At 45.2% G+C, this 19773-nt stretch overlaps 1 protein-coding gene across 1 annotated transcript; it reads left to right on the forward strand.

Annotated features, from left to right (window-relative positions):
* The first annotated feature begins 11455 nt into the window (after window positions 1-11455).
* On the forward strand, window positions 11456-18173 carry LOC124690752 (patatin-like protein 1). Its single transcript, XM_047224095.1, has 5 exons — window positions 11456-11465; window positions 15019-15283; window positions 16663-16843; window positions 17386-17547; window positions 17628-18173. The coding sequence occupies exons 2-5, from the start codon at window positions 15021-15023 to the stop codon at window positions 18171-18173; spliced, it is 1152 nt and encodes a 383-aa protein (XP_047080051.1). The 5' UTR covers window positions 11456-11465; window positions 15019-15020.
* The last annotated feature ends 1600 nt before the right edge of the window (window positions 18174-19773 follow it).

The raw sequence follows: 19773 nt of genomic DNA on the forward strand, positions 1-19773 counted from the left end.
CTGGTAGTGCGGCGACAAGTTAGGCGTCACGCACCCGGGAGTGCCGGAGGGGCCGTCGTTGTAGAAGGCGGATGACGACGGAGAGAAGACTCCCGGAACGTACACCGGCACGTTCGTACTATATGGGCCCGCGTTGGTGGCGGCGAGGCACCCGGCCAGTATGTGCTGGTTCTGGCGCGCCGCCAGAGCCTTCTTCTCCAGCTCCACCGCCCTCCGTCCTTTCCGCTCCGCCGTCGATAGCTTCCGGCGCAGGCAATCTTGCTGCCATTGATCTTCGGTCATTCCTTCAGGCTTCTTCTTCGCGGCCGGCGCCTTCCGCGGCTTCGCGAACGGCGCTTTCGCCCCTATCGTCGCATTGCCCGGCGGCTTCTTGGCCGCTTTCTTCGCCATCTTTTTGGGGGCTGTCGGCGGCGCCATGGAATGGGGAGAGGGTAGCGGCGGCGGGTGGACGGCGAGAGGGAGAAAGAAATCGGCGGGATAGGAGAAATGAATCGGCGGCGGGATATGTTTTGGGAGGCCTATGCGCGGCGGTATAGGCGCGATTTGACGGGAGCGGCGGGATTTGGCGGGAGTGTGAGACGAATTTTCCCTGTGCCGCTGACGGGTCGGCCCCACGTCGGTTGGCCTCGCTTTTCGTTGTGTCCGGCGTCCCCGGAGCGTCCCCTGTGGGACGGGGACGGGCTCGGGGCGCCGGACACCGTATAGGAGCGCGCCGGACAAAAAAGGGCTTTGGGGGACGCGGCTGGAACGCTTTTTCTGTCCGGCGCGCCCCAAATCCCTTTGGGGGACGGTTTGGGGGACGCGACTGGAGATGCTCTTATGTCTACATTTTCATATATGGACGGGCGCGGCAACGCCCGCAATCATTATCTAGTATGATCTATAAGGGTAACCATGGTATGGGTTCATTGCTATGGCCAGGAGCTTTGGGGTTGGTTGGTGGAGGGGAGAGTCCACACCAACCTCAGCTAGACAGCAGTACAGCACCTGTTCCGTACCATCCACTTGACTGTGACTTTGTCAATTCCAACGAGGTCACACACAACAGTTAGAAGTTGAGCGGAGCCTCTTGAAGTGCCGCCCAAAGCTCTCTGGCAGCTCAGGCTGCTCAACCCAATTCTCTGAAGCTCCCCTTTCAAAGTGTTGTTAAGCAAGATTGCAGTGCAACAACACTACTGTCGTGTTTTCGTGTCGAGATTGCTTTTCGAAAAGCAACAAAGAGGCTTAGAAGAGAGGAAGGATAGAAAAACCAATGTAAAAAAGTAGTAATGTTGTATTTGATAGATCGATTGGGCGACTTTCAATCGGCTATCATACAGGGTGCCCGGTCTTCGGCAAATAAATCAATCTTCTCACGTCACGTTTCCTTTACATGAAGGCAAATAAAATATTCCTAATCTTTCTAGCTGAACCGGCTAGCATCTGCTCTCCATCCCATCTTCTTCTCCACATACGACTGCGAGGAGGTACTGTGTTATATTGTGATCCAAATTCATATATTAAAGGGAGGCTAACTTCTGACGAGCGGAGCGAGGCCCGTCGTACGGATCGTTGCCACCGTCTATATATATTCCCTGTAAGCCGCCGCTAGGGTTTTGCCGCATCATTGTACACCCACGGCGTTTGTAAACACCACCGAAATAGTGAAGTTTTGCTGGCTGGCGCCCGTGGTTTTTTCCTTGTGTGTTGCAAGGGTTTTCCACGTTAAAATCTCGTGTCCCCTGCAGTGTTTTACTTTTCGTTCTTCGTTTATTGTGCATCTCGTTTATAACAAGTGGTATCAGAGCCCGTGTTCTTTGGATCTAGGGTTTACGAGATGTCGTCACTGAAGTTCGATCTACCGCAGCTAGACTACACCACGAGATTTGCTTTGTGGCAAGTGAAGATGAGGGCGATTCTCGCCCAATCTTCAGATCTAGATGAAGCGATCGATGCTTTCGGCGAGAAAGCGATGGATACCTGGACCGATGCGGAGAAGCGAAAAGATCGTAAGGCTTTATCGTTGATTCAACTCCATCTGTCCAATAATATTCTGCAGGAAGTGCTGCAGGAGAAAACCACCGCCGAGTTAGGGGTCAAACTAGAGGAGATCTGTTTGTCCAAGGATCTCACGGGAAGATTGCACGTGAAGATGAAGATGTTCTCGCATAAGTTGCAAGAGGGAGGTTCGGTAATGAATCGCCTATCTTTCTGGAAAGAGATTGTTTCTGATTTGCAGTCTATAGAAGTTAAGTATGAGGATGAGGATTTAGGTCTTCTTCTTTTATGCTCGCTGCCTAATTCTTTCAGTAATTTTCGTGACACCATATTATTGAGCCCGACAAACTAACTCTCGCGGAAGTTTATGATGCTCTCCAACAAAAGGAGAAAATGAAATCTACGGTGCAGGCTGAAAGTTCGTCCTCCAAGGCGGAGGCATTAGAGGTCCGTGGCAGGCCTGAGCAGCGAGATAACTACTACCACAATAACAGAGATAAGAGCAAGGGCGATAGAGGTCGCTCAAAGTCCAAAGGACGTGACAAGTTCTGCAGGTATTGTAAGAAATCTAACCACAATATTGATGATTGTTGGAAGCTGCAGAACAAGGAGAAAAGGAACGGAACTTACCAACCAAAAAATAATGATGGTAATGGTAAGGCTGCCGTTGTCACCGGTAAGGGTGGGGCTGATGTTGTTGCTGGTAGTGATAGTTCTGATGGATATTGCTTAGCTGTCTTGGCTGCATGTGTTTCACGTGATGATGAATGGATTCTTGATACTGCATGTTCGTTTCATATTTGCTGTAACAAAGATTGGTTCAGTTCTTATGAGTCTGTGCAGAGTGGAGATTTTGTGCGTGTGGGGAATGACAACCAGTGCAGCATTGTTGGCATTGGTTTTGTTCAGATCAAGACCCATCATGGGATGACACGCACGTTGACAGGAGTGAAACACATACCCTCCATGGCGAGGAATTTGATCTCTTTGAGTACCCTTGATTGTGACGGGTACAAGTACAAAGGTGGGAACAAACTTTTGAAGGTATCATCGAGTTCTCTCATTATTATGATTGGTGATATGAATTCTCGCGAAATTATATGTCCTTAGAGGTAGCACTTTGCCCTGGTATTGCTTGCTGTCGTTAGTTCTGATGAATCTAGTAAGACTAACCTTTGGCATAAGCGTCTTGGACATATGAGTGAGCTTGGCATGGCAGAATTGGCAAAGAGAGAGCTAATTGATGGCTGCGATTTTGGTAAGCTTGAGTTCTGTGAGCACTGCATCTTTTGTAAGCATAAGAGAGTAAAATTTAATGCTTCCGTTTATACCACCAAAGGCATTTTAGATTATGTACACGCTGATGTTTGGGGTCCGTCCCGTAGAACTTCTAATGGTGGTGCAAATTACATGCTTACTATTATTGATGATTACTCAAGAAAAGTGTGGCCATATTTCCTGAAACATAAATCTGATGTTTTTAATGCTTTTAAGAAGTGGAAAGTTATGGTAGAAACCCAAACTGAAAAGAAGGTTAAGATACTCCGTACCGACAATGGTATGGAATTTTGTTCAAATGAATTTGATGAGTTTTGCAGCAATGATGGGATGGTAAGACATCATACCATTCCGTACACCCCTCAACAGAATGGCGTGGCTGAACGCATGAACAGGACCATTATTTCGAGGGCTCGCTGCATGTTGTCTAATGCAAAGATGCATATAAGTTTTTGGGCTGAAGCAGCCTCCACCGCATGTTATCTCATCAACAGGTCACCTTCTGTTCCACTTGATAAGAAAACTCCAATTGAGGTATGGTCTGGTTCGCCTACTGATTATTCAGATTTGAGAGTTTTCGGTTGCACTGCTTACGCTCATGTTGATAATGGAAAGTTGGAGCCAAGGGCTGTTAAGTGCATCTTCCTTGGTTATGGTTCGGGAGTTAAGGCATATAGATTATGGAATCCCGAAACTAAGAAAATTGTGTTGAGCAGGAATGTCGTTTTTAATGAGGCGGTTATGTTTAATGATAGTCCATCTACCGATATTTCGATGCTATTGATTCTCCTGATGTTTCTGATGATGAGCAGCACAGAATTGGCGTGCAGGTGGAGCACGCAAAGGAGAATGAAAATATGGTTCCTGAAACCAACAATGATGATAATGATGTTCCACCTTCACCACCCATTGTTCAGCGACAAGGACGGTCTATTGCTGCTGACCGCCCTAAGAGAAATATTACACCTCCTACCCGATTAATTCAAGAATGTGATATTGTTGACTATGCTTTGAGTTGTGCTGAACAGGTGGAGCATGATATTGAACCAGCTACATATACTGAAGCCATTGCTTCGGTTGATAAAGAGAAGTGGGTAGGTGCGATGCAAGAAGAGATGCAATCGCTTGAAAAGAATGGCACATGGGATGTTGTGCACTTGCCTAAACAAAAGAAGGCTGTCCGCTGATACGTCTCAAACGTATCTATAATTCTTATGTTCCATGCTACTTTTATGATGATACTCACATGTTTTATACACATTATACGTCATTATTATGCATTTTCCGGCACTAACCTATGAACGAGATGCCGAAGAGCCAGCTTGTCATGTTTCTGCTGTTTTTGGTTTCAGAAATCCTAGTAAGGAAATATTCTCGGAATTGGACGAAATCAAAGCCCAGGGTCCTATTTTTGCACGAAGCTTCCAGAAGACCGAGGGGGAAAGGAAGTGGGGCCACGAGGCGCCGCCACAACAGGGCGGCGCGGCCAAGCCCTAGGCCGCGCGGCCCTGGCGTGTGGGGCCCTCGTGTGGCCCCCCGCGTTGCCCTTCCGCCTACTTAAAGCCTCCGTCGCGAAACCCCCAGTACCGAGAGCCACGATACGGAAAACCTTACTGAGACGTCGCCGCCGCCAATCCCATCTCGGGGGATTCAGGAGATCACCTCCGGCACCCTGCCGGTGAGGGGATTCATCTCCCGGAGGACTCTACACCGCCATGGTCGCCTCCGGATTGATGAGTGAGTAGTTCACCCCTGGACTATGGGTCCATAGCAGTAGCTAGATGGTTGTCTTCTCCTCATGTGCTTCATTGTCGGATCTTGTGAGCTGCCTAACATGATCAAGATCATCTATCTGTAAAGCTACATGTGCGTTTGTTGGGATCCGATGGATAGAGAATACTATGTTATGTTGATTATCAATCTATTACCTATGTGTTGTTTATGATCTTGCATGCTCTCCGTTGTTAGTAGAGGCTCTGGCCAAGTTTTTGCTAGTAACTCCAAGAGGGAGTATTTATGCTCGATAGTGGGTTCATGCCTCCATTAAATGCGGGACAGTGGACGAAAGTTCTAAGGTTGTGGATGTCGCTGTTGCCACTAGGGATAAAACATTGATGCTATGTTCGAGGATATAGTTATTGATTACATTACGCACCATACTTAATGCAATTGTCTCGTTGCTTGCAACTTAATACCGGAAGGGGTTCGGATGATAACCTCGAAAGTGGACTTTTTAGGCATAGATGCATGCTGGATAGCGGTCTATGTACTTTGTCGTAATGCCCAATTGAATCTCACAATATTCATCATGTCATGTGTGTGCATTGTCATGCCCTCTCTATTTGTCAATTGCCCAACTGTAATTTTTTCACCCAACATGCTATTTATCTTATGGGAGAGACACCTCTAGTGAACTGTGGACCCCGGTCCATTCTTTTAATCGAATACAATCTCATCGCAATACTTGTTTTATCTGTTCTCTCGCAAACAATCATCATCCACACTATACATCTAATCCTTTGTTACAGCAAGCCGGTGAGATTGACAACCTCACCTGTTTCGTTGGGGCAAAGTACTTTGGTTGTGTTGTGCAGGTTCCACGTTGGCACCGGAATCCCGGTGTTGCGCCGCACTACACTCCGTCACCAACAACCTTCAACGTGCTTCTTGGCTCCTACTGGTTCGATAAACCTTGGTTTCTTACTGAGGGAAAACTTGCTGCTGTACACATCATACTTTCCTCTTGGGGTTCCCAACGGACGAGTGCTTTACCGTCACAAGGAAGCTACTACGCCCACATCAACTGTGCGCAAGCAGCTCGTTTTCTGGCGCCGTTGCCGGGGAGATCAAGACACGCTGCAAGGGGAGTCTTCACATCCCAATCTCTTTACTTTGTTTTTGTCTTGCTTTATTTTATTTACTACTTTGTTTACTGCACTAAAACAAAACACACAAAAATTAGTTGCTAGTTTTACTTTATTTACTATCTTGTTTGCAATATCAAAAACACAAAAAAATTAGTTACTTGCATTTACTTTATCTAGTTTACTTTATTTACTGCTGCTAAAATGAATACTGCTGAGAATACTAAGTTGTGTGACTTCACAACCACAAATAATAATGATTTCTTATGCACACCTATTGCTCCACCCGCTACTACAACGGAATTCTTTGAAATTAAACCTGCTTTACTGAATCTTGTTATGCGAGAGCAATTTTCTCGGTGTTAGTTCCGATGATGCCGCTCGCCCATCTCAATAACTTTGTTGAACTTTGTGAAATGCAAAAGTATAAAGATGTAGATGGTGACATAATAAAATTAAAATTGTTCCCTTTCTCATTAAGAGGAAGAGCTAAAGATTGGTTGCTATCTCTGCCTAAGAATAGTATTGATTCATGGACTAAATGCAAGGATGCTTTTATTGGTAGATATTATCCTCCTGCTAAAATTATATCTTTGAGGAGTAGCATAATGAATTTTAAACAATTAGATACTGAGCATGTTGCACAAGCATGGGAAAGAATGAAATCTTTGGTTAAAAATTGCCCAACCCATGGACTGGACTACTTGGATGATCATCCAAACCTTTTATGCAGGATCTGAATTTTTCTTCGCGGAACCTATTGGATTCAGCTGCTGGAGGTACCTTTATGTCCATCACTCTTGGTGAAGCAACAAAGCTTCTTGATAATATGATGATTAATTACTCGAATGGCACACGGTAAAGAGCTCCACAAGGTAAGAAGGTAAATTCTGTCGAAGAAACCTCTTCTTTGAGTGATAAGATTGATGCTATTATGTCTATGCTTGTGAATGATAGGACAAATATTGATCCTAATAATATTCCGTTAGCTTCATTGGTTGCACAAGAAGAACATGTTGATGTAAACTACATTAAAAATAATAATTTCAACAACAATGCTTACCGGAACAATTCTAGTAACAACTATAGGCCATATCCTTATAATAATGGCAACGGCTATGGTAATTCTTATGGGAATTCTTACAACAATAATAGGAATACACCCCCTGGACTTGAAGCCATGCTTAAAGAATTTATTAGTACACAAACCGCTTTTAACAAATCTGTTGAAGAAAAGCTTGGGAAAATTGATATACTTGCTTCTAAAGTTGATAGTCTTGCTGCTGATGTTGATATTTTGAAATTGAAAGTTATGCCTAATAGGGATAATGAAAATAAAATTGTTACTACAGCAAATGCCATCCAAGTTAGAATTAATGAGAATATAAGATTAATGGCTGAACTGCATGCTAGGTGGGAAAGAGAAGAAAATGAAAAACTAGCTAAAGAGAATCATGTAGCTAAAGTTTGGACTATTACTACCACTAGCAATGCTAATGCTACACATGTTGCTGCACCTCCTACTAATAATGGTAAAAGAATTGGTGTTAGCAATGTTTCCACTTCTAATGCAAAGCGCGAAAAGCTGCCTGAAACCGCTAAAACTGCTGAAACTGCCTGTGATAAAACTGCTGAAATTTTTTCCAACATTGGGGACAATGATCCCATTGCTTTAGATCATAATGGTTTGTATTTTGATGATTGTCACATCTCTGAAGTTATAAAGTTCTTACAAAAACTTGCTAAGAGTCCTAATGCTAGTGCTATAAATTTGGCTTTTACGAAACATATTACAAATGCTCTCATAAAAGCTAGAGAAGAGAAACTAAATCCGAAACTTCTATTCCTAGGAAGTTAGAAGATGGTTGGGAGCCCATCATTAAGATGAAGGTCAATAACTTTGGTTGTAATGCTTTATGTGATCTTGGTGCAAGTATTTCTGTTATGCCTAAGAAAATTTATGATATGCTTGACTTGCCACCATTGAAAAATTGTTATTTGGATGTTAATCTTGCAGATAACTCTACAAAGAAACCTTTGGGGAGAGTTGATAATGTTCGCATTACCGTTAACAATAACCTTGTCCCCGTTGATTTTGTTGTCTTGGATATTGAATGCAATGCATCTTGTTCCATTATATTGGGAAGACCTTTTCTTCGAACTGTTGGTGCTACCATTGATATGAAGGAAGGTAATATTAAATATCAATTTCCTCTCAAGGAAGGTATGGAACACTTCCCTAGAAAGAGAATGAAGTTACCTTTTGATTCTATTATTAGAACAAATTATGATGTTGATGCTTCATCTCTTGATAATACTTGATACACACTTTCTGCGCCTAGCTGAAAAGCGTTAAAGAAAAGCGCTTATGGGAGACAACCCATGTTTTTACTACAGTACTTTTGTTTTATATTTGAGTCTTGGAAGTTGTTTACTACTGTAGCAACCTCTCCTTATCTTAGTTTTATTGCATTGTTGTGCCAAGTAAAGTCTCTAATAGAAGTATGATACTAGATTTGGATTACTACGTAGAAACAGTTTTCTTTGCTGTCACGAATCTGGGTGAAATTCTCTGTAGGTAACTCAGAAAATTATGCCAATGTACGTGAGTGATCCTCAGATATGTACGCAACTTTCATTAGTTTTAAGTTTTCTCATCTGAGCAAGTCTGGTGCCTGTTAAAAATTCGTCTTTACGAACTGTTCTGTTTTGACAGATTATGCCTTTTATTTTGCATTGCCTGTTTTGCTATGTTAGATGGATTTCTTTGTTCCATTGACTTTCAGTAGGTTTGTGCAATGTCCAGAAGTATAAAGAATGATTGTGTCACCTCTGAATATGTGAATTTTGATTATGCACTAATCCTCTAATGAGTTTGTTTCGAGTTTGGTGTGGAGGAAGTTTTCAAGGATCAAGAGAGGAGGATGATATACACTATGATCAAGGAGAGTGAAAGCTCTAAGCTTGGGGATGCCCAAGTGGTTCACCCCTGCATATATCAAGAAGACTCAAGCGTCTAAGCTTGGGGATGCCCAAGGCATCCCCTTCTTCATCGACAACATTATCAGGTTCCTCCCCTGAAACTATATTTTTATTCCATCACATCTTATGTACTTTACTTGGAGCGTCTGTTTGTTTTTGTTTTTGTTTTGTTTGAATAAAGTTGGATCCTAGCATTCATTGTGTGGGAGAGAGACACGCTCCGCTGTTGCATATGGACAAATATGTCCTTAGGCTTTACTCATAGTATTCATGGCGAAAGTTTCTTCTTCGTTAAATTGTTATATGGTTGGAATCGGAAAATGATATATATGGTAATTGGTATAATATCTTGAATAATGTGATACTTGGCAATTGTTGTGCTCATGTTTAAGCTCTTGCATCATATACTTTGCACTTATTAATGAAAAAATACATAGAGCATGCTAAAATCTGATTTGCATGTTTGGTCTCTCTAAGGTCTAGATAATTTCTAGTATTGAGTTTGAACAACAAGGAAAACGGTATAGAGTCTTATAATGTTACAATATGTCTTTTATGTGAGTTTTGCTGCACCGCTTCATCCTTGTGTTTGTTTCAAATAACCTTGCTAGCCTAAACCTTGTATCGAGAGGGAATACTTCTCATGCATCCAAAATCCTTGAGCCAACCACTATGCCATTTGTGTCCACCATACCTACCTACCACATGGTATTTCTCCGCCATTCCAAAGTACATTGCTTGAGTGCTACCTTTAAAATTTCCATTCTTTACCTTTACAATATATAGCTCATGGGACAAATAGCTTAAAAACTATTGTGGTATTGAATATGTACTTATGCACTTTATCTCTTATTAAGTTGCTTGTTGAGCGATAACCATGTTCCTGGGGACGCCATCAACTATTTCTTTGTTGAATATCATGTGAGTTGCTATGCATGTCCGTCTTGTCTGAAGCAAGAGAGATCTACCACTTTATGGTTAGAGCATGCATATTGTTAGAGAAGAACATTGGGCCGCTAACTAAAGCCATGAATCATGGTGGAAGTTTCAGTTTTGGACATATATCCTCAATCTCATATGAGAACACCAATTGTTGCTACATGCTTATGCGTTAAAGAGGAGTCCATTATCTCGTTGTCCATGTTGTCCCGGTATGAATGTCTAAGTTGAGAATAATCAAAAGCGAGAAATCCAAAATGCGAGCTTTCTCCTTAGACCTTTGTACAGGCGGCATGGAGGTACCCCATTGTGACACTTGGTTAAAACATGTGTATTGCGATGATCCGGTAGTCCAAGCTAATTAGGACAAGGTGCGGGCACTATTAGTATACTATGCATGAGGCTTGCAACTTGTAAGATATAATTTACATAACTCATATGCTTTATTACTACCGTTGACAAAATTGTTTCTTGTTTTCAAAATAAAAGCTCTAGCACAAATATAGCAATCAATGCTTCCCTCTGCGAAGGGCCATTCTTTTACTTTTATGTTGAGTCAGTTCACTCATTTCTCTCCACCTCAAGAAGCAAACACTTGTGTGAACTGTGCATTGATTCCTACATACTTGCATATTGCATTTGTTATATTACTTTGCATTGACAAATATCCATGAGATATACATGTTACAAGTTGAAAGCAACCGCTGAAACTTTATCTTCCTTTGTGTTGCTTCAATACCTTTACTTTGAATTATTGCTTTATGAGTTAACTCTTATGCAAGATTTATTGATGCTTGTCTTTAAGTACTATTCATGAAAAGTCTTTGCTTTATGATTCAGCTGTTTACTCATGTCATTTACCATTGTTTTGATCGCTGCACTCATTACATGTGCTTACAATAGTATTGATCAAGATTATGTTGGTAGCATTGTCACTTAAGAAATTATCTTTGTTATCGTTTACCTACTCGGGACGAGTAGGAACTAAGCTTGGGGATGCTTGATACGTCTCAAACGTATCTATAATTTCTTATGTTCCATGCTACTTTTATGATGATACTCACATGTTTTATACACATTATATGTTATTATTATGCATTTTCCGGCACTAACCTATTAACGAGATGCCGAAGAGCCAGTTGTTGTTTTCTCGCTGTTTTTGGTTTCGTAAATCCTAGTAATGAAATATTCTCGAATTGGACGAAATCAAAGCCCAGGGTCCTATTTTTGCACGAAGCTTCCAGAAGACCGAGGGGGAAAGGAAGTGGGGCCACGAGGCGCCGCCACAACAGGGCGGCGCGGCCAAGCCCTAGGCCGCGCGGCCCTGGCGTGTGGGGCCCTCGTGTGGCCCCCCGCGTTGCCCTTCCGCCTACTTAAAGCCTCCGTCGCGAAACCCCCAATACCGAGAGCCACGATACGGAAAACCTTACTAAGACGCCGCCGCCGCCAATCCCATCTCGGGGGATTCAGGAGATCACCTCCGGCACCCTGCCGGAGAGGGGATTCATCTCCCGGAGGACTCTACACCGACATGGTCGCCTCCGGATTGATGAGTGAGTAGTTCACCCCTGGACTATGGGTCCATAGCAGTAGCTAGATGGTTGTCTTCTCCTCATGTGCTTCATTGTCGGATCTTGTGAGCTGCCTAACATGATCAAGATCATCTATCTGTAAAGCTACATGTGCGTTTGTTGGGATCCGATGGATAGATAATACTATGTTATGTTGATTATCAATCTATTACCTATGTGTTGTTTATGATCTTGCATGCTCTCGTTGTTAGTAGAGGCTCTGGCCAAGTTTTTGCTAGTAACTCCAAGAGGGAGTATTTATGCTCGATAGTGGGTTCATGCCTCCATTAAATCTGGGACAGTGAAAGTTCTAAGGTTGTGGATGTGCTGTTGCCACTAGGGATAAAACATTGATGCTATGTTCGAGGATATAGTTATTGATTACATTACGCACCATACTTAATGCAATTGTCCGTTGCTTGCAACTTAATACCGGAAGGGGTTCGGATGATAACCCGAAAGTGGACTTTTTAGGCATAGATGCATGCTCGGATAGCGGTCTATGTACTTTGTCGTAATGCCCAATTGAATCTCACAATATTCATCTTGTCATGTATGTGCATTGTCATGCCCTCTCTATTTGTCAATTGCCCAACTGTAATTTGTTCACCCAACATGCTATTTATCTTATTGGAGAGACACCTCTAGTGAACTGTGGACCCCGGTCCATTCTTTTAATCTTATACAATCTACGGCAATACTTGTTTTACTGTTCTCTGCAAACAATCATCATCCACACTATACATCTAATCCTTTGTTACAGCAAGCCGGTGAGATTGACAACCTCACTGTTTCGTTGGGGCAAAGTACTTTGGTTGTGTTGTGCAGGTTCCACGTTGGCGCCGGAATCCCTGGTGTTGCGCCGCACTACACTCCGTCACCAACAACCTTCAACGTGCTTCTTGGCTCCTACTGGTTCGATAAACCTTGGTTTTTTACTGAGGGAAAACTTGCTGCTGTACACATCATACCTTCCTCTTGGGGTTCCCAACGGACGAGTGCTTTACCGTCACAAGGAAGCTACTACGCCCACATCAACTGTGTGCAAGCATCCGCTGCAAGTGGATATTTAAAAGAAAGGAATGTTTGTCTCCTAATGAGCCTCCACGGTTTAAGGCAAGGTTAGTAGCAAAAGGTTTCAGTCAAATTCCAGGTGTTGATTATAATGATGTATTCTCCCCGGTTGTGAAGCATAGTTCTATTCGTGCTTTCTTTGGGATTGTTGCTATGCATGATCTTGAGCTTGAGCAGCTAGATGTAAAGACCGCTTTTCCGCATGGTGAGTTGGAGGAGGAGATATATATGGACCAACTCCGAAGGTTATGTTGTGCCCGGTAAGGAGGATCTTGTTTGCAAATTAAAGAGGTCCCTTTATGGTCCGAAACAGTACCGCCACGACAAGTGGTATAAAATGTTTGATTCATTTATGCTTACACATGGTTTTGAGAGATCTCGGCATGATAGTCGTGTGTATATCAAGTTTGTTAATGGATCACCTATTTATTTGCCGCTATATGTTGATGATATGTTGATTGCTGCCAAGAGCATGAAAGAGATCACTATTTTAAAGAATCAATTAAGTAGTGAGTTTGAGATGAAGGATCTTGGTCCCGCTAAGAAAATACTAGGCATGGAAATTAAAAGGGACAGAAAAGTCTAGTTTGTTGTTTCTTAGTCGTGAAAAGTACATTGAGAAAGTTCTTCATCGTTTTAATATGCATGATGCAAAGTCAGTTACTACTCATATTGCTTCTCATTTCAAGTTGTCAGCTTTGCAATGTCCTAGCTCTGAAGATGATATTGAGTACATGTCTCGAGTTCCCTATTCTAGTGCTGTATATGCCATGGTTTGTTCACGTCCTGATCTGTCATATGCTATGAGTTTGGTCAGTCGATACATGGCTAATCCTGGTAAAGAACATTGGAAAGCTGTTCAGTGGATTTTCAGGTACCTTCGCGGCACATCAAAAGCTTGCTTGAGGTTTGGCAGGATTGGTGAGGGGCTCGCTGGATATGTGGATTCAGATTATGCTGGCGATTTGGATAAGAGAAGGTCCCTCACAGGTTATGTGTTTACTGTTGGTGGATGTGCTATTAGCTGGAAGGCTACTTTGCAGGATGTTATTGCACAATCTACTGCTGAGGCTGAGTACATGGCTATTGCTGAGGCAGGTAAAGAGGTTGTTTGTCTGAAAGGTTTATATGCTGAGCTTTGTGGAGATAATTCTTGCATTAAGTTGTTCAGTGACAGTCAAAGTGCTATTTATCTTACTAAAGATCAGATGTTCCATGAGAGGACAAAGCACATTGATATTAAGTACCACGCAATCAGAGATGTGGTTGCAAAAGGTAAAGTGAAGGTATGCAAGATTAGTACTCATGATAATCCTGCTGATATGATGGCATGTCCCTGTGTCCAAGCTTGAGCTTTGGTTGGTATAACTGTTTAGCCCAAGTGGCTATTGGCGCCAACAAGTGTTTTCTTTGTTGATTCAGGTGATTGTTGAAGTTCATGCTACAAGGAATTTGTCTCAAGGTGGAGTTTGTTATATTGTGATCCAAATTCATATACTAAAGGGAGGCTAACTTCTGACGAGCGGAGCGAGGCCCGTCGTACGGATCGTTGCCACCGTCTATATATATTCCCTGTAAGCCGCCGCTAGGGTTTTGTCGCATCATTGTACACCCACGACGTTTGTAAACACCACCGAAATAGTGAAGTTTTGCTGGCTGGCGCCCGTGGTTTTTCCCTTGTGTTTTGCAAGGGTTTTCCACGTTAAAATCTCGTGTCCCCTGCAGTGTTTTACTTTTCGTTCTTCGTTTATTGTGCATCTCGTTTATAACATACTGTAGTAGTGACGCTTATTTTGACGTGGTTTCTTCGTTCACTCACTATCTTGTCTTACCGACTGAAATTGAACGACTTAATCAAAGAACTTACTCCACGAATGAACGGAGTAATAAAAAATGTGCAAGGGAAACAAACACGCAGCAGGACAAGCCTCATCATTGCCTCATTCTTTTTGCTGTGAGCATTCAACCTCCATTTCCGATCCTCCTGTCACTTTCTCCTGAACAGGTCCAACAAACCAGATCGAAGCGTGTGAGTCGGATGGGTCAAGGCAAAGCCACAAAATTCTTCTGTGCCTATATAAGCAAGCAGGAGACTGCGGCGAGCAAAGTAGGTGCCACACCAACCACCATTTTCTCGCGTCCTGCGATGGCTCTCGCTGGACCTGCAGGCATTCTTCTTGCGCCAACTCTCATCATCACAATTGCACAATTTTTGATTCCGGCTGCCACACATAACATCCCATTTGATGGAACCACCGCACCAACAGAAGGCGGCAGAATTGAGGACGTGTGTCACGGCGCCTGGCCGGGTACAATGGTGGCGCCGTCACCAATGATGACTATCCTCGCCATCGACGGGGGTGGTATCAGAGGTATTATACCAGGTACCATCCTCGCCGACCTCGAAAGCCAACTCCAGCAGCTCGACGGGCCTAACTCAAGGCTCGCAGACTACTTTGATTGCATTACCGGCACGAGCACCGGTGGCCTCATCGCTGCGATGCTGACCGCACCCAGCGAAGACAACCGCCCACTGTTCGCCGCCAAGGACATCAACGGGTTCTACATGGAGAACGGCCCGGCTATTTTCCCCCAAAGGTAACCCCCTCATGCTACATGACTGGTACAGTAGTTTCTATGCACGAGCCCAAAATCAAAAAAAATTGAGGATTTTAACCCTTACGGTTACCTGGTTTTTCTGTCTCGTTGCGGGTAGTTAGAAGCAGCCAAGCAGCTAAACTTGTTCGGCAGTTAGTCCTTCACAGATCATGATGCAGGTGTGCGGTTCGCACCTGTGAAAATCAGGTCCATATGACCCGTCTGAATCTGGGTAGTACCGCACCTCCACATCTCTTCTCCAGTCGCGAGTCGCTGCCGCATCAGCTGGCCGCTTCCCCTGCCCACTCCTCCACTCCTTTCCCTCGTCTTTCCAAGTTGTCCCGGCAGCCGGAGTAGACCAACCTGTCGTCCGCCGGAAACCTGGCTTAGACAAATGATGTGGAAATTTAAGGAGATTGCACCCTGGTGGCCCGGGAGCGACAAACCCTATCCCGGCGGCGAGCCCTCCCCGCCTCCGCTGCCGCCGGCTCTGGCCGCGGTGGCGTTGGCGGCGGGCCCCGTCCCTAAACGGCCGACGGGGGTTCTCCAAAGGTAACCCCCTCATGCTACATGACTGGTACAGTAGTTTCTATGCACGAGCCCAAAATCAAAAAAATTTGAGGATTTTAACCCTTACGGTTACCTGGTTTTTCTGTCTCGTTGCGGGTAGTTAGAAGCAGCCAAGCAGCTAAACTTGTTCGGCAGTTAGGGTTTTGGGTCGTCCGATTTTGGTTGTTTGCGTCGGGCTCCGAAGACGCGGATAGCGGTGCATGTCCGTTGTTTTTTTTTTGTTCCCCAACGCATTGTCAGACCCAAATTTCTATTCTTCTTCTTCCTATTCATACTACTAGTTCGTCCAAGAACCAGGTGCTCCGGCCGTCCCCGTCGAGGTGGAGTGGCGGAGAAAGCGAGGTGGCGGCGCTGGGAGAGCAGATCGACCTGGCGACGGTTCTCGGCGAGGTCATCCAAAGGGCTGCTGCCATGGCGTGCGGCGGCGGCGGCAGCGGGCTTGCCCTAGGCCCGATCCGGGCCGGCGGGTCGCGGCGGCCGCAGCGGGCTCACCCTGGGCCCGATCTGGGCCAACGGGTCACGGCAGCCACTGCCCGCATCGGCCAGGCCCGCCCCAGGAGGTGGCCGCGCGAGCCTTTTGGGTCCGAGAGGGCTCTTGCAAATTCTAGGCGTGTTTTAGGTTCGCTGTTTTTTCCAGCTGTTTTTCAGAAATTTTTAGATGGGCAACTCTTCTATAAAAGAAGAAAAGTGTGCCCGTATGGACAATTGATTGTTGATCGAGGATCCTTGAGAATATGATCGACTAATTTCATGTACTGTGCATCTAATGGAAATTGGTGATTGATCGGGGAGTTTATTAATATCGGCAGGAGGAGTACGCTCGTCGCGTTTATGGCATCGCTGATGCGCCCGAAGTATGATGGCAAGCATCTGCACAGCAAGATTGAGAGCATGCTTGGAAACACGAGGATGCGCAATACGCTCACCAACATCGTTATACCAACATTCGACATCCAGCTGCTCCATCCCATCATCTTCTCTACATATGATGTATGTTACGGCATATAATCCGATTATATGAGCATATCTAAGGGGCAGTTGTTGCTGGTACTGTTTTTTCAGGGGTTTATTACTAGTATTCGGTGAAGCTAAACCTATCTTATCAGCCCATAATGATAGAAAACAGCTGGACATAGCCTTTTACATTATCGATGGCCAAAGCTGGGAATGCAAACCTGCTTGCTGCCTTGCTTCATGCATGCTGTTTGCTGCTTTGTTCCATGCATATTTCCTTTCAAACCCAATGTAGTACCCTACTTGCTGCCTTGTTCCATGCATGTTTTCTTGCTAACCCCATTTAGATCCCTACTTGCTGCTTTGCTCCTTTTATGTTTTCTTTCTAACCCCATGTTGAACCACATGCTTGTGCACACACTCTAATTTAGCTTGTTGTTGTTTAGATTTATACTACCCTCAATGTTTTTGGGCTAGATTCGCCGGACCGATGGTATTGATCCTGGCTCATCTGGAGTATTGAACGACTAATTTGTACTTCTGGATATTCAAATAAACAAAGTTTATATGGCTTATAGGCAAAGAGCATGCCTCTGAAGGATGCACTGCTCTCGGATGTCTGTATCAGCACCTCCGCTGCTCCGACCTACCTCCCACCTCACTACTTCCAGACCAGTGACGCCGACGGCAAGACGCGCGAGTACAATCTCATTGACGGTGGTGTCGTCGCTAATGATCCGGTAAAAGTCTGTTGGGTATTAAGATGTGTCTATACGTGCCAAGCACTGACTTCGATTGTTATATTTCCCTATGTGTGCAGACATTGATTGCCATGACACAAATCGTCAACAACATCATGAGTAAAGGCAACGAGAATATCTACCCATGGAAGCAGGTGGACTGCTGCAAATTCCGGGTGGTGTCCATTGGCACCGGGTCATCGTCCGATCATGGTCTCTACACGGCGAAGCAGTCCTCCCGGTGGGGCACCATCAGGTGGCTGCGCAACAAGGATATGGTCCCCATCGTTGACATTTTCATGGAGGCCAGCTCTGGTGTCGTCGACATCCAGGCTGCCACGCTCTTCCAGTCGTGCGAAGCCAACTACCTCCGCATCCAGGACAACTCGCTCCGGGGCGTGGCGGCCACTGTGGACGTGGCTACGCCGGAGAACATGCAGGAACTTATAAGGATTGGTGAGCGGATGCTTCATCAGCCCGTATCAAGGGTGGACGTCGAGACAGGAAAGTATGTGGTTGTTCCTGGGGCGGGGAGCAACGCAGAAGCGCTCGCCAGGCTCGCGAAGCAGCTCTCTGAGATAAGGAAGAGCAAGCTCGGGCGTCATAGGGCAAGTGGTGGAGAGTAGGTGCCGGCTGTTTAAACTACTTAACTCCGATCCACAACAGGAATTGTTCAGTTATAATGCACATCCATACATAGGCTGTATTGGATCTAAGCCGGATTGGCCAACCGAACATGCCCATAAGAACCGAATTCCCTTTATGGCGTTCGACCGCTCGAGCAGTTACTTTTCCGCTTGCTGAGCCAGTCTGTTCTTCTTTTGTCGTTTTCTGTCATGGACATTTCCCCCTTTTCTTTTGTGGTTGACCCGGTGAGGATGGGCAGCAGCCCTCCAGGCGGCGGAGCAGCCGTGGGCCGGAGGCGCCGCGAGCGGAGCACTTGTTGCGAGGCGCGCTCTGCTCTGCACCCTGTGCTTCGTGAAGGCCTCTACGAGGATGTCGAAGAGTGCGACCAGTATACGGTTGTTCCCCACTACCAGGGAAGTCGAAGTATCCTGAAATTGTGATGGTTGATTCAAAAGATGGAGCAATGCTGAAAGGTTCCGATGGTTACCTACATCTGCCAAGGGATGTTGTTTCTGTAGACTATGAAGGAAGGTTGGATGTTGAGATACAAGCCTACTCCAAATCTGGTAAAATTGTTGCAAAGAAGCATGTCAGTTTCCTGCCCAGATTAAGCAAAATAAGCCGGGGATGTTGTACCATTCGTGGCGTTGAGGTGGTGATTACCGTTGCTTGGTCGCGTGTCGCTGAGGACAAGCTTGAGGTTATGGCATTTGGATCTTTGGTTCAAGATCGTTGCTCCTGATATCCATGTGGGTTACTGGAGTTTGCTAGTAGTATTTCTATATCAGTTAGCTATGTAAATTGTCCAACTGTTGTGTACTGACTAAAAACTTTCAGCTATTTGTTTATCCACTAACTTATGTCATCCAGAGCTATATTTTTATCGATTGTTGAGTGAAGTGCGTTTGTTTGAGTTCATAACCGTTATTGCTACCTGATATGTAGCGTATCTGTCCTCTTTTGTTCTAGTAGCTAAAAGAACAAGGTCTGCCGGAAATGTGTGGTGATCCTTGCAATTTGTTAGCCTGGACGTTGGTGGTGAAAGCACTGGAGCTTTAGTGGTACAAGGGCAATGTTATCCATGGGCGACTCACAGCATATCCACCGGGCGAGCCCCGTAGCAGCCCCGATAGCGTTTTAGGGGCAGCGTAGATTTTGTGCTTGCACCAGTGCGTCTCAAAAGGCGCCCGCTAGTTTTCGAGTCCAATAGAATCGCCGGTAACCCCGTGCCGGCCCCTTCATAGAGAGCACGGATCGGGCGCGCCGGCGCCTCGTGGCACGTTAGTAAACGAGGGTGGACTCCGCCTGGAAGTCAGACGCACCGCTTTCCCCACCTCCTACCCACGCCGGAGCCGACTCCCACCCCTCAAGATCGCCACGGTCGCTGTCGCGTCTCAGCTTGCAATAGATACCGCCGCCTGTCCAGAAACCGCCGTCCGTCGACACGGCCGCCACCACCTGGACCGGCGGCCACTGTTTCGCCCGGAACAGAGATCGCCGCCACCGCGGCACAACTGCCCCGCACCCAAGGTGTTCGTCGGATTGCCGTGATGGACAACGATGACGAGATGATGGTGCAGCCAACGATGACGAGATGAT

Source organism: Lolium rigidum, chromosome 2 (assembly GCF_022539505.1).
Source record: "Lolium rigidum isolate FL_2022 chromosome 2, APGP_CSIRO_Lrig_0.1, whole genome shotgun sequence".
Classification (NCBI taxonomy): domain Eukaryota; kingdom Viridiplantae; phylum Streptophyta; class Magnoliopsida; order Poales; family Poaceae; genus Lolium; species Lolium rigidum.